Raw genomic sequence first — 15435 nt, 5'->3', positions numbered from 1 at the left:
CACGCACACACACACACGTGCATATATATGGGTACAAATAATTATTGATTCAAAGATATGATTTTCGTAAGTGCATTATTACGTCACATTTATATTAAGGAAGTAAATTCTTTTGTTCTGGAATGAATTCTGAGTAGCTTGAAGTATTTACATTGAAAATATTTGTATTGAAATTAGTGTGCACCAACTCAGTAACAGTACAGTTCTTAAAATTTAGTTGGGACACATCCGAGCTGACTTCTGGTGGTGGTTCACTTTACCGCAGTATTAATGGTGTGTATGGCTCTTGGCTGTCACTCAATGGTTGTGTTTTGTTCCTTGCAGCGTCCTCTGACTACGGCTTCCAAATGTGTAAGTGTTGTCTTTTTTTGAACTTGGGAATGGAATGCTCTTGATGGCACTGAGACAAACAAGTCTTTCAGTGGCTTGCGGGTTACCTGCTCAGCAGTATTTTATGCATTATTCTGCTCAAACAAAGCAGTTTATTTACTTATTATCCTCTTATTAGATTCTCACTTTCCTTATTTAAAGACTATTGGTCTTCTCTCTCTCTACATCATGTTGAACTATGTGTGCACTTTGAATATTTTCAGTTCCTTGTCTCATGTGGGTTGTGTAGACTGTTTAGTGTCATATAATCATAATAAGTCCCAACAGGACAAACTGTTCACCACTTTTTCATGTTGTAGACTGTTGCCTGTTCAAGCAATGTGGGGCACTAGAGGCTGGCACTAATTCAAGACAGGGTTTAGGGATGTCTCCTGCTGATGAATAATATGAATCAACATTAAATATAATCACTACCAAATGCAGCAAGATTGAATTAATCCTTATCAACAAATGTTCATTAATTTACCTGGTTCTTACTCTGTGCCCCTTGAGTTGCTGGATCTGAAGAAATTTTAAATTAGTTGCAGTGTTCATAACTTTACATAGAGCAGGGAATTTTTCTATATATATTTCCATCTTTTTTCCTCCTTAAATTGGTGTCTTTAGCTCTGGCATGTAGTATAAATATAAATATATTTTTTTTACATGATTGTTTCTTGTCATAGAGGGTGTTCAGCTTGAGATGCACCAATTTGAACACTAACAAGGTTGATCATATGAACTATTAGCATAAATAAATATGGGATGGTCATCAGTAATGCAAATACATGGGAAATGCTTTGCGTCTAATATGTAATTTTGGTTCCTTGTCGGTTTGCTTGATATATGGTTTGAAAATTATTTATTGTTCTACCAGTTTGCTTTAAGTGACAAAATGTGTGCAGATGAAAATTTCATGTTACAAACTTCATGCACATTATAAGGAGATTTGATATTTTCTGGTGAGCTAGAAATTTACCCAACATAGGTTGCAAAGGCAACAATGATATATATATATATATATATATATATATATATATATATATATATATATATATATATATATATATATATATATATATATATATATATATATATATATATATATATATATATATATATATATATATATATATATATATATATATATATATATATATATATATATATATATATATATATATATATATATATATATATATATATATATATATATATATATATATATATATATTAAAATGCTTTTGTACCTTATATCAGGGTATGGGATGAAAGAGTGCCTGATATATGAATGAGAGATTGTGGCCCATTTCCATGGACTTTCTAATGTTTGCTCTCTCTCTCTCTCTCTCTCTCTCTCTCTCTCTCTCTCTCTCTCTCTCTCTCTCTCTCTCTCTCTCTCTCTCTCTCTCTCTCTCTATCTCTCTCTCTCTCTCTCTCTCTCTCTCTCTCTCTCTCTCTCTCTCTCTCTCTCTCTCTCTCTCTCTCTCTCTCTCTCTCTCTCTCTCTCTCTCTCTCTCTCTCTCTCTCTCTCTCTCTCTCTCTCTCTCTCTCTCTCTCTCTCTCTCTCTCTCTCCTCCTCCTCTTCCTCCTCTCTCTCTCTCTCTCTCTCTCTCTCTCTCTCTCTCTCTCTCTCTCTCTCTCTCTCTCTCTCTCTCTCTCTCTCTCTCTCTCTCTCTATCTCTCTCTCTCTCTCTCTCTCTCTCTCTCTCCTCTCTCTCTATCTCTCTCTCTCTCTCTCTCTCTCTCTCTCTCTCTCTCTCTCTCTCTCTCTCTCTCTCTCTCTCTCTCTCTCTCTCTCTCTCTATCTCTCTCTCTCTCTCTCTCTCTCTCTCTCTCTCTCTCTCTCTCTCTCTCTCTCTCTCTCTCTCTCTCTCTCTCTCTCTCTCTCTCTCTCTCTCTCTCTCTCAAAATTGTTGCCCTCTTTGCCAGCACAGTTCTAGAAAGTCAAAATAAGCAAATGGCAACAGAGGGTCTGTTACCTATTCATTAACACAGCCACAATTTACAAAAATGTTAACCCTTTTAACATGATTATAATGTTACTATTGTCTGTTCACTTAAGCTAGATTCCTGGCGCCTAGGCAGGTTGGTAAGCTTGCAGCTGATTGGCTGTTCCGCTCTCCCGCTAACACTCATGTCGGACCACGTCTTGCATGCTCAAGTGAGACATGTTTCTTTATTATATGCCATAGCTCACCTCATATACGAGCTAGCCAGTTTTGGTTGACACCATCAGACTCAGCAGTGACTGTAGAATCAAGATGTATTGTAAAAACTCGACAAAACAAATAAGAAAATGGTATTACGATGAGTTGAACCGTGAAGATGTTAAAAATATGTTTATAACACGTTTTACTTATGCTTGCTGTTTTCAACAGTTGTTCATTGACTGCAGAAATATATTATTACATTACGTAGGAAAATCTCTTGTGAACACAATAGTGTGATCAGAATGCAGTTAAAGCCCTACGTATTGAAAACAGAGTTATTTATAGCAACATTTCTCTCGCCCCAACCATCATGGCGCATGAAACACGCTGTATGATGATGTTAAAAAATGAGTGTCGCGCGTGTCGTGATGGTTGCGGCGAGTGACATGTTGCTATAAACAACCCTGTGTTTTCAATATGTGGAGCTTTATCTGCATTCTGATCACACTGCAGTCAATGAACAACTATTTGAAATAGTGACCAAATTTAAAACAACTTATAAACATTTTTTTCATCTTCAACTCATCAATACCATTTTCTGTTTTGTTGAGTTTACAACATCTTGATTCTCCAGTCAATGAGTTGAGCTATGCATATAATAAAGAAGCATGTCTATGCAAGATGTGGTCCTTAGAATCTAGCTTAAGTGAACAGACTATAGTATCAATATAAAATTCTGTCACAAACTTAGAGATTTAATTTTAGCTTTGGTATTACAGTTTGATATCCATTATAAAAATGAGTATGTTTACTGAAACAATATGTTGCATTTAATGTATTAATACCTCATAAAAGAAAAAAAAAATTATGAAATATGAGGTTGGTATCAGAATGTTACTCTAATGTTACTGAATATTTCAAAAGCAAAGCGTAAAGTCTTTTCCAAAGTTTTTAGCATCACAAGACACAGTAACCAAAGCAATTTTTATTTTCTTTAACAGGTAATACTGATTCCTCACATTGTCTACAGACAAAGCATTAATGATGGTGAAAATCATTTGCAATCTTAATTTAGTGCCAGAAATTTGTATTTAATTATAGTATGATTGGTGTGCATTCATGGCTAAGAGAAAAGTAGAATTAAAAAAAAGTTATCATATCTTATTTATATGGCTTGAAAATGAAATACCACTAATGCTTAATTTTCTTTTTTTTCATTGCTTACTTTTTCATTCCTCATTACTTACTCCTTCCTCAACATTCTAATATGTACTTTATCATTTTCAAATAAGTGTGTGCATGCATGTGAGAGAGAGAGAGAGAGAGAGAGAGAGAGAGAGAGAGAGAGAGAGAGAGAGAGAGAGAGAGAGAGAGAGAGAGAGAGAGAGAGAGAGAGAGAGAGAGAGAGAGAACGAATTTTATAGGAGCATCAGTTTATGATTTACATCTAATCACCAGTGCTAAGAAGTAAGAACAAATCCAGTTGTCATAAGCCTTTTATTTTATGGTAAAGTTGTTTGGGTATTTTTTAATGTTAATTTTTCCCAGTTGCCCTTGCCACACCTTGATGCATTGTTATTAATGTCTTAATACAGAGAAATGGATGATACAACATAAAAAGCTGAGCACCATGCTTTGTTGTAAGGTCCTCAAGATACTTACTTATTAAAGAAACTGGCACTGGAGCCAGTGTATTTATGAAACGAGATGCTAGTGATTGAACAATGGACAGCAGGGATGATAGTAACCATGGGCATGTAACAAAGGAAGATGGAAATTTATAGATTTGCCATGAAACATTTATCTCAGTATTTATAGTGTTGGTGCATAGTTAATATGAAAACTTACCCATGAACTCTACCAACATATACAAATAAGAACATATCAGTTAGATCTTCACCAATGTGGTTTTCACTACCATGGATTCATTTCCATGGTAACCTTGAAAGTGTCCAAATTAAAAACCTACCATGGAAATCTGGGTCAGAAAGTTTTGCTTTCTTCAGATTAGTGGCTTGTCACATCATTATACCAGAGGCCCTGCACTCCTACTGTGGGATCTGAATGCCTGTGGACCCTCTGATTTCCTTCATTGTCAGTCAGTTTATGAAACATATGTGGTATAGCAGACCCTCCATTTAGCATGTTTCTTTTTAATGATTTCCTTATAATGCAAGTTCCAAATTTAAGACACATTTTCCATATAACTGGGTTACACCCTCCATATAACATGAATTAAATTCATGATGTGATGAAAAAACGCTTTGCAGCAGTGAGGCCAGTCAGTCAAATAAAAAACAGAGAAACAAGTGATGAAAGTATAGAATAAACACAATAACATATGGAAGACCACTGACAAGCATGCATCAGGCAAAAGACTTGCATTCCTCCTGAAGTCTCATTAGCGTTGGGCAAGAGGAACACGGCTGCTCATTGATTGATTTTATTTTGCAATTGTATAGACATACAGAGTTAGTCGCAAATTTAATCTTCAAATATAACATTAGCTTAGATTTGTGTGCACTATATGCAACTTGTAACTTATCCACCTGAAACTAGCTTTCTCAACTCACATGGCGCACCTCATACTCTACTGTGTGGTGCTTTGTTTACAAACACCGCCGCCACCCTGCCCTCGTTGCCCCCTTGCACAAAACTGTACTCCAGAGCTGTTTGAATGTATATTTATATGGCTCTTTTCTACTCCATCTCCCCAGTGGTGTCTTAATTTCTTCAGCAAGAATTGATCAAAGTTACTGGTAAACTTGAACAGCTGTGCTTCATCTCTATCGCCTCCATCCAATGACATGAAAGCATTAAGGAAGGGAATATCTAGACACCTAACCAAGATACATGTTCTCTTTTGGCTATATTTAGTCTAATGCTTTCAGGAAAAGCACTTTTAGCAGTTTATTTTATTTTTTTATTTACTTTTACACTTGAGCTGACCACACAAAAAAAGTCACCAGTCCAAAGTTGATAAGTCCCATTAAAATAACACCTTCATGTAGTGTAAATTCCACTTGACTTGAAGCTCATCAGTGCCTATCTTGGATTAAATAGAGGGTCTACTGTACCATCCTTGAGCCCAAACTGCTAACGTCTAGTAAATTTCTCCAAATAGAATGTTAGAATTTATCATGCATGAAATGTTTCTCGTAGGCCTCAAGTGGAAAGTGGGGTAGGGCAGCCTGATAGTGAGAAATTTAACTGGAGGCTGCTTGAGTGACAATAAGCAAGCTACTATAGCATCATTATCCTCTTTGATTTGCTATAATGATGATGATAATGATCATATCAAGAACTGTTCATTCATTCATTTGTTATGCCCTGTAGCTACAAATTACCCCCTGCAAAAGCATTGCTCACCAACTTCATACCATATTTGTTGGCATGTAAGGCCAACCTTGAACCTCTAAAAAAGAATCCCAAAATTACGGTCATCTTGAATGCCAGGAGCCACTTCAGACAGAACCAGTGATTAGCCACAGAATATCTGGACTAAATGTCTGCTTTACGCAAGAGTTAAGGTGTTGGCACGTAAGCATTCAGACTGAGATACAGCACCTGAAATGCATGTTATAGCTGAACTAGAAGTCAAAGTTTCTGAAGACACTTTAAAAACAGCATTTTCAGGGAAGAATTTAAAATAATGGCTACATTGATCCTTGCACATAGGCATTTTATAGGGTAAAACAGGGTGTTACCAACAAGGATGTTACAGTAATTGTCCAACAATTCCAGCAATTCAACTAAGTGGTGGAGTGCCAACAATATGCTATATGAGACTTATCACTTCCTTGGTTCTTTACCTGGTGCAAATTAAATGTTTGAGCTCAACATATTATGTGCAGATCATCATATCTCCACAAATGTTCCACAGGCAAGCCTCAGTATTTAGCTATTCAGAAGAATCTTGACCAGATATTCCCTGAATGTTTTGTTGAAGAAGGAAGAATTATTGCTAGTACCTCCGTGATTATACAGGTACACACACACACAGGCAGTGGCATTTGATTTGCACTTGAAGAAGTCTAAAGATTTCACAAGTACGTAATATGTTTTGAAATTCCTTTGGTTTGAGGGTTTTATTTATTCTCTTTTTAACCGTTGATCAGTGTTTAGCTCTGCCGTGTTGATGAAAATTCTTTTATGAAAAAACAGCCAATGATTTGGTTACAACAGGTTCATACCCAATGACCAAATCTGTCATAGATGTAATATTGAAAGGCAAAGCCAGATTTTTGACCAATACAGAGTGCCAGATGTAAGAATAAGAGATTAAAATGAGTCTGGTTGATAAAGAGCTCCCTTCCACAGAATAAAAAGCTGGCTCTTGCATTCTTTTACCACAACGTACCTTCACTAGGTATCTTTTAAACTTAAAGACAAATTGACATGTAAAAACATATGAGGAACTCATGACTTATTTCATGGAAACTAGTCCGAGTCATCGTGGACTTCTCAAGAGTGGTCTTCCTTAATGATAATTGTAATGTTCTTGATGAAGAGGCATCTATTATTTAGGAGCATTTACAGAATACTTATTTTTTATATAACTTCTTTGAATTTGTTTATTGTTTTTATAGTGCATTATCCTTTGCAAATCCACATGTGATGCTATTTTTATTATTTTGCTACCCAATAATTTTTTTTATTTTTATTTTTATTTTTTTTATTTTTTTTTGCCTTCCACAATGCCTGCACTTACTCTCCCTTTCCCTGTTATGTGCTCAGGAAAATATGTCCACGAGATGTGTTGATATTGCTATTTCATTTCATAAAGGTATTCTTGATTAAATTTAATTTCTTATAGTGTCTTTGAATGTTTTAAAAGACAGCATGCACTTATTTGACATTGAAATGTTCTTGCATGTATTGAAAGTGCATGTACCTTGCTTCTTGATTGAGTTATTGTGAATTTTAGATAATTCATGAGAAATTTAACATTTTCTCATAATTCTTCCATCAGTTTGTTTAAAATGTACACACACACACACACTTTGTAACCGCTTAGTAAATACACACACTGCCCAGTGGTGTAGTGGTTAGCTGATGACTCATGCAATTGTGCTGTCTCTCACTTTGTAGGCCCTGCTCTCTGGCAGGAATGGTAGGATAGCAAGCATGCCCTCCTTTGAGTAGAGTTAAAGACATGATATGAGTGCAACTTTAGACTCGGTATACTATAACTTGGTAAACACATTTACAAATACACACACACACACACACACACAGTTAGATTTTATTTCTGGAGCCAGGAGTGGGAAATGGATTCAACAAAGATTTATTATGCACCAGTGGTGTAATCTCTACATAGAAAGAGAACTGAGAAGAAAAAAAATCCAAAACAATGATAAATATTGCCTGGCATGAGAGACATGACATATGAGAGGCTGGAAAGGTTAGGTTTGCCTACCTTGGGGAAGAGAAATGAAAGAGATCTGATTCTGGTGTACAGAGTGATGAAGAAAATGGTAACAATTGACAGGGCTGACTTGTTTATATGGGATACTAGTAATACAAAAGGTCACAGAAACATCGAGGAAGACTAGGTGCCCAAGAGATATCAAGAAATGTAGCTTTCATCATAGTTGCTTTGAAACCTGGAACAATGTCAAAAAGGAGATAGTAGTCCAAGCCAGCATTTTAAATTAATTTAAAACGAAACTTGATATTAGCTGAGATTTGGAGACAGGACCCCATGAGTGTGGCTAGCTTCCTGTGAATCACAGTTATGTACACACACACACTGGAGAGCAGAAGAGAGAGAGGAGACCTAATAGCATTGTACAGGATACAAGAGGGATTGGAGAAATTGGACAGGGAAGATCTAGTGGTACATGACAGAAGTGTAACAAGAGGCAATGGTAAGAAATTGAAGAAGAGTGACTGTAGGAAAGACATCAAGAAATACAGTTTTCCATACAGAAGCATAACAACATGAAACGGACTTGACGAGGAGACTGTGTGCAAAAACGATTCATGAATTTAAAGCCAAACTGGATAATAAGCGTTATAGAGACGGGACAGCATGAGCCTAGTAAGGCTCTTTTCCTGTATTTCACAACTAGGTAAATACACACACACACACACACACACACACACACACACATCAGTTTATAGAATTGTGACAAAAAATGTCCATACTTAATTTTTTTTCTGCAATGATGAGTTAGTAATTTTATACCCATATACTTGGGGATATTTGAAAATTTTGGGGTGTGTTAATAGAAGATAAAAGTTATAAGGCACAGAAGTTTAGGATTCTCTTGTAGTTTGCAACAGCAAGGGTCACATGATAATTTAGAATTTAACAATAGTATAGAAAGGGAGAGAAAGAAAAACACACTTGGAATCAGCATGCATTTGTTGAGGAAGGAGACTAGACATTCAAACAAACTATTGAGAGCACCTCAGAGGGAGGTGCTTAGGTGTCACAAATGCTGAGGGAGTTGAATGTGGTGTTGGCAGTGTGATGAGACCAGATGGATGGATGGATTCTGTGTGAGCTTGCTTTGTGGCTGGCTTGCCCCTTGCTATCATATGAACACCACAAAAAGGGGAAGTGTCTGTGAATTAAAATAATTTTTTTTTTTTTTTCAAGCCTGTAAGGGATGAGGAAGATAAAACCAGTTTAACCTATACCACTATCCCTAATTAACATAATAACAAATATCTCTGAAATATTTATAATAGAACACTGTGGTTAGGCATTTGAGCCTTAGAGGTAACATAATGCTTTACAAATCTAATGTTTATAAGAATGGTAAATGATATAATCATTTGAGTGTATTATAATACAGCTTGTCTGGCATGGGAGAACAATAACATAAGAGGACTGAACATTGTTCAGGATAACATGAGAACTATTGACTTGTGAATAAAGGGAAGAATTGGTGATGGCTAGTTGAAGAATGAGGGTCCATGTGTTCAGATTATGACAGCCGAGATATGACAAGAATGTAAAAAAAGTTTGCCTCCCAAAAAGACAGTGACTGAAGAGTGAGAGGTGTCATTATTTCTGTGTTCATGGCAATGAAGGAAGTGTACAGAAAGACATCTTTCCCAATAGATACATTGAACAGTCAAACAGATCAAATGAAGAGGTTGTTCGATCCAAAACCCTTAATGAGTTTGTGCTAAATAGTGCAGTCATTGACATAAAAATGGACAGAACAGTTTTTTTTTGGAAACAAGTGAGAGAACAAAAGAGTTAATGGGAGATGGAACAGAGTTTTGCAGAACACCACTTAATTGGCATAGGAGTAGAACAGTGACCCTTTACCATAGCAGAAATTGATGGACTAGAAAGGAAACGGGAGATGAAAGTACAGAGAGATGGATAGAATCTATAGGAGGGTAATTTAGAAATCAAAGATTTGTGCCAGATTTTTTTTTTCAACAGCTTTTGATATTTACTAATATAATAAATATGTTGGAAGAAATGAACCAGTTTGCAGATGTCAAAATCAAGAAGAAAGTACAAAAGCTGAGAAGGATTGTAAAATGTTGCTGTTGAACTACCATCCTTAAACAAAAGAAGAGGCAGAGGTGACATAATTGTAGTGTTCTTGGGAATGAAGGGAATAGACAGAATTGATAGACTAACAAATAGTGGACACAAAATAAGTTGAAAAGACACCCTTCATCTTATACCCCGATGGTTAGGTTTTGGTAGGCCTAGGGGTTATTGTTACTGGTATGAAACCAACAACCGAAACACCTCCATTTGGCACAACAGTTGTGAGATGTCCCCAGAATGAAATATACCGTATTTTGCGGCGTATAAAGCGCCCTTTTTCCACTCAGAAAAAAAGTTACCCTTGCGCGGTATATGCCGAAGGCACAAATTTTGATTGATTTAAATAATAAACAGTGTGATGCAGTAGAAAAGGAAAGTGTGAATAAGCAGAAGATAGGAGGAGGACATGTGAAGCAATAAAACCATACAGGTCACAAGAAGAAGATGCGCCATTTGTGATGCAACGTAAACACAAAACACAACACCGCCACTGTGCGCCAGTCACCAGTGTGCTGGGCACCTTGGTGGTGATGGTTAAAGCAGCTATTACGCGGGAACAATTTTGGTGGAGCAGGGTGCTACCTGACGTGACTGGGGCTGACTTGGGCAGATTAGTCTGGGGGTATTTCTGCTGTGCAGCGGCCCAATCAGCTGACGTTTTCTGTGATACGTGTTCGAAAGAACTGATATCCGTGGATGACTGAAGTGTTAATTGTAAACGCATTTTGGTTTCGCTTTGTGAAAATAACTATATCAAAACACCATATAATTGACAAAAATTAGTCAACATCTATTTCTAATTGAAAGTAGGTATACAGTCCCTGAAAGTCAAGATCAAGACCAATTGCTTGTGCATCGAATGTAGCATCCCCGTGTGATTAGCTCCTTCAGTTGCTCGGTGAAAGTTACTGGCTGCACACTGTGCAGTGAGTGAATCTACAAACCAACCCTTTTGTTTACCATTTCAAAGTCACAGCTGCTCGGGGTAAGAGCACTGTAGCTCGTCAAAGCAACATACGGTATAATAGTAATCATTGTAAGTAAGGCAGTCAAATGTAATACTGCCCATACATTAAGTTCAGGGAAAATGTGGAGTTTTTTTTTTTTTTTTTTTACCATGCCAAATTATAAGTGCGTCTTATACTCCAGCGCATCTTATATGGCACCCGTAGCCATGGCCAAGGTAGCTGATGTGTTACATAACTACACTGGTAGTTGAAGGGTCAGGTAATAATTTATTGTCCATATCTCACAAATTTGAATCAAAGTAAGACAGGGAGAACAAGAAATCATGAAGAAAGGTCAAGTCAGTCTGTCACAAGACTTCTTGATATGATCCGCTGTTGTTCTGCTCTACGCTATGTATGCAAGTGAAATTTTCCAAAATCTCAGTGTCCTCAAAGCACACATGGACAGACTGTACTGTTTCATCCAGTAATCCCCTGAACACCTGTATTTTTATCTTGGCCTTTGGAGACTTGGAGTTCCACGGGCTTCGTCTCCTCGTGTAGTGCCTTAAGCTATCTATAGAACCTCCAGTGACTGTGAGAGTGACTGCATCATCAGTAAAAGCAAGTTTGGTAACTCTGGTATTGCCAGTAGATGCTCCACTATGACTTTGTTCACCAATTCTGCCTAATACCTAGTCCATACAAGTGTTAAAAAGTGATGGGGCAAGGATGTAGCCATTCCTCACACCTGTATCCACAGGAAGGATGGAAATCCCCCACCACACACACTCAAAGATATACAAACTTTATAGCACTCTCAGAGTACTGCAGGCCAGTCAATAGACCTACAATTTTTGCATGATTCCCTCAAAGTCACAGGAGATACAGAGGGTGTGCCTCATGATGCACAGAATCAACCCCCTTCTGAAATCAACATGGGCTGCAAACCTGCAAGCATTGTCTGTTGAAACTCACATTGTGGTTCACCAGTATGCTTATTGCTAGGATACAGTCACTTGTTAACTTACCAGGTGTGAACTCGGACTCCTCAGGTCTCTGCAACTAAAGCTGTTTGCTGCAAATCTGTATGAGCAATAGATGGGGAAGCACTTTAGCAGTGTAATATCATGGTAATTGCTTAAAATCTGATGGTGCCTCATCAGTTTCTTGATAGGGACAACCAGCCCCTTTTCTAGTCAGAAGTATTGGCACCAGATTGCAATATGGCAGTCAAGAGTGCTTGAAACTCAAAATCATGGCCACACCACCAACTCTGAGCTACTCTGCACTGGTGTTACAAACATCAGCTGCCTTTCCACCCCTCAAACTTGCCACAACCTATCTAACTTCATCAAGAGATGCTGTGTTTCATCAATAGGTGGGTCAGCATACATTACTTGTGATCTAGTGGTTGGGGGCTGCCTGCTCAAAGTGTCCACCATTTACAGTTGCTCAAGTGCTCAGCCCAATGAGCCTTCTGCCCATCCATGTGTGATATGAGGCAACCATCTGCTATTCAAATAGCACTCAATTGAGAGGGACTCATAGTAGAGCTTCTTCAGGGCTTGGTAAGCAGGTCAGACCATATACTTGTACTGAGCAAGTAAATTACACCATGGCCCAAGCAAATCCCCTGTAAGACTTTTTGATGTAACCCACCATTGTTCTGCACTGCCCTACCAAGATACATATGTGCAACTTACCCGTACCAAGATCTCAATGTCCTTGCCACAATCACTAACAGACTGTACTGGTTCATCCAGTAAGCTTCCAAACAGCTTTAATATGATTTTGGCTCAGGAGACCTGAAGTATTTCAGACTTTGCCTCCACATTCAGTACTTCAAGAACCATCACCATAATCTCCAGAGACTTGACAAGGATTACTGCATCATCAGTAAAAACAAGGTCAGTGACCCAAGTATTGCCAATAAATATTCCACAGTGACATTAGTTACCGTAGTGCCTATTACCTTGTGAAAATGAGTGTTGAAAAATAATGGGGCAAGGACTGCTGCACTCCCATATTAATAGGAAAGGAGCTTGATATGCTCCTCTACACATCACAGCACTCTCAGTCTTAGACTACACACCTGTTACAAGAATAACAATCCTTGCAGAAATTACACAGAATTGCAGATCCCAGAGTGCCTTATGGTGCACTGAATCAAATGCCTTTTTGAGATTGACATAGGTGGCAAGCATCTACTGTTGAAACTCATGTTGGTCCTAAACCAGTATGTGAACCACAAAGATACTCAGCTGTTGAACTACCATATGTGAACCTAGACTGCCTAGGTCATTGCATCTTCAGCAGTTGGCTGTGAATCCGTATGAACAATAGTGGACAAGCATTTTGTCTGGCACATTGATTAGTGTAATACCACAATAGTTGTTACTGTCCCGACAGTCCTAACAGGGATGACCAGACCTTTCTTCCAGTCAGGAGGAATGGTACCAGTTTGCCATACAGCACTCAAGACCACATGCAGCCCACAAAACACGGAATCACTTCCAGCTTTGAACAATTCCACACTAATGTTATAACCACCATCTGCCTTTCCACCCCTCAATCTTGCTACATCCTCTCTGACTTTGTCATGAGAGGGTGAGATTTCATCAATGAGTAGATCAGGGTCCATTTTGTAACCAAGTGGTAAGGAGCAGCGGCTGCTCAGAGTAGTCCACCCAACAAGTCCGATTTGATACAGCCATCTGTTGTTTGGATAGTACTCACCTGAGAAGGAGGCTCTGAATGGAGCTTTTTCAGGGCTCACTATGCAGGTCAGAGGACATTTGCATGGACATAGCCTTTGACGTCTTCAACAAAACACCTGACAAATCCACTCCTTGTTTCTCCTTATAAGAGCTCTGTTCCTATGTGACAGAGCCCTGCATTGGTCCCGATTCCCAGCAAACGTGGCAGTGTAACTCTTCTTGATAATCTCCAGCATTTCCTGTGAGACTTGACTTATGGCATTCTCCATTCACTTCTTTGCAGCTTGGACAGTTTCATGTTTGAAGGTATCCTATAATTCTAGTGTCCTCATGGGTGCCCATCACTGGGATGTTACACTGGCCCTGTGCCATGTTTATGGGTTCTCTCCCACCACAGGCTCAAAGGGCCAATGGAACAGAGCTGAGTACTGCCACCATGCACAGCATATATAGTATACCTTTGCTCATGCTGGACCAGCAGTACTTCGTAGCAAAAAATGTACAAGAAACTTGTTGCAGCATGTCTGTTGAAGATTTTTTCAATTTGGTCCATATGTAATAAGAAAATATTTCCTCGGAAAAGAAAATATCAGAAAGTTCTAAGGTATATTGAAAAAATATTTATAAAAATGGAAAGATAGTACTTTTTTCTAGCCAGATAGTTAATGTCCATTTAGTCTGCAGTATTTATGTCTTCAAGATTGGAAAGACAGTAGAAGATACTTTTTTCCACTGTGTACCCATGTGCTGTTTACAGAGCAATTAATACAGGAGTTTGGCATTAAACTACTGTATTAGAAATGTGCCTGGTCATATTTGAAAATTAAATTGGAGCTTAAATGGGTGAGAAAACACAAGCGGCTTATTAGACATGTATAATAAAACTATCTTTACTCCATTGTCATAAAAACTGGACAGAGGAAAGCAGATGCACATTACATGAGTACAAACCAAGAATTTGATGATAAATTAATGTGAAAAAATATAGGTATCCAAATGGCTACAGTAATAATTTTAGTAAAACCATCCTTCCTTTTTGAAAGAATGGCAAATGGAACAAAAGTAGAAATGGAAAAAGAACAGTAAACATGAACTTAACTCTATACTACAGCTTGGTAAATACAGACTGACTAACATACTCACATCAGTCTTTGATACTGATATCACATATATTTAGGAATATCTCAAGGGATTCATATGTTTACAGATAGCATGTTCATATCTATTTATGTACAGTTGTAGCAGGACAAACTCTTTCTCTCCATAGCTGATGAGAACTCTGGAGGATGGCCTCTTCAGAAATGTCCATATCTCCCTCTTCATTCGTTCCTTTTATGCAGCATTAACACCTCCCCTCTCATCTTTCATGTATTTTTCAGTTCAATCAATTCATCTAGTCAGTTACTGTACAGAACCAACAGTGAATGAAATAGGTCTTTTATTATTTACAAATTAATGAGCAATTGTATGTAATAAAGTAATTTGTGTAGTTACTAGGATATTTGTTGAAGTTTAGTTATGATCTCCACTTGAGTGTATGTGTGTGTGTGTGTGTGTGTGTGTCTGTGTGTGTGTGTGTGTGTGTGTGTGTGTGTGTGTGCATGCATGGGTGTGAACTTAAAACATATTTATACAATTTGAATCGCATAAGGTAATACACACTTTCATGTGTTTGTATAAATTAACCCCATGTCCATGTTCCATCTCTGGCTTTAAAAATG

At 37.7% G+C, this 15435-nt stretch overlaps 1 protein-coding gene across 3 annotated transcripts in view; it reads left to right on the top strand.

Annotated features, from left to right (window-relative positions):
- Window positions 1-15435, top strand: part of LOC127006789 (calcineurin subunit B type 2) — a 65266-nt gene that overhangs the window by 31638 nt on the left and 18193 nt on the right. For 2 of the 3 annotated variants that reach the window (XM_050877109.1, XM_050877128.1), the window contains exon 4: window positions 325-351. The exons of the other annotated variant lie outside the window; for it this stretch is intronic. In XM_050877109.1, the coding sequence (XP_050733066.1) occupies window positions 325-351 (27 nt within the window). The remainder of the gene's footprint in view (window positions 1-324; window positions 352-15435) is intronic. 3 annotated transcript variants of the gene reach the window in all.

Source organism: Eriocheir sinensis, chromosome 3, assembly GCF_024679095.1.
Source record: "Eriocheir sinensis breed Jianghai 21 chromosome 3, ASM2467909v1, whole genome shotgun sequence".
Classification (NCBI taxonomy): Eukaryota; Metazoa; Arthropoda; class Malacostraca; order Decapoda; family Varunidae; genus Eriocheir; species Eriocheir sinensis.
The sequence above is the reverse complement of the archived record's forward strand: the minus strand, read 5'-3'. Positions and strand labels throughout refer to the sequence as shown.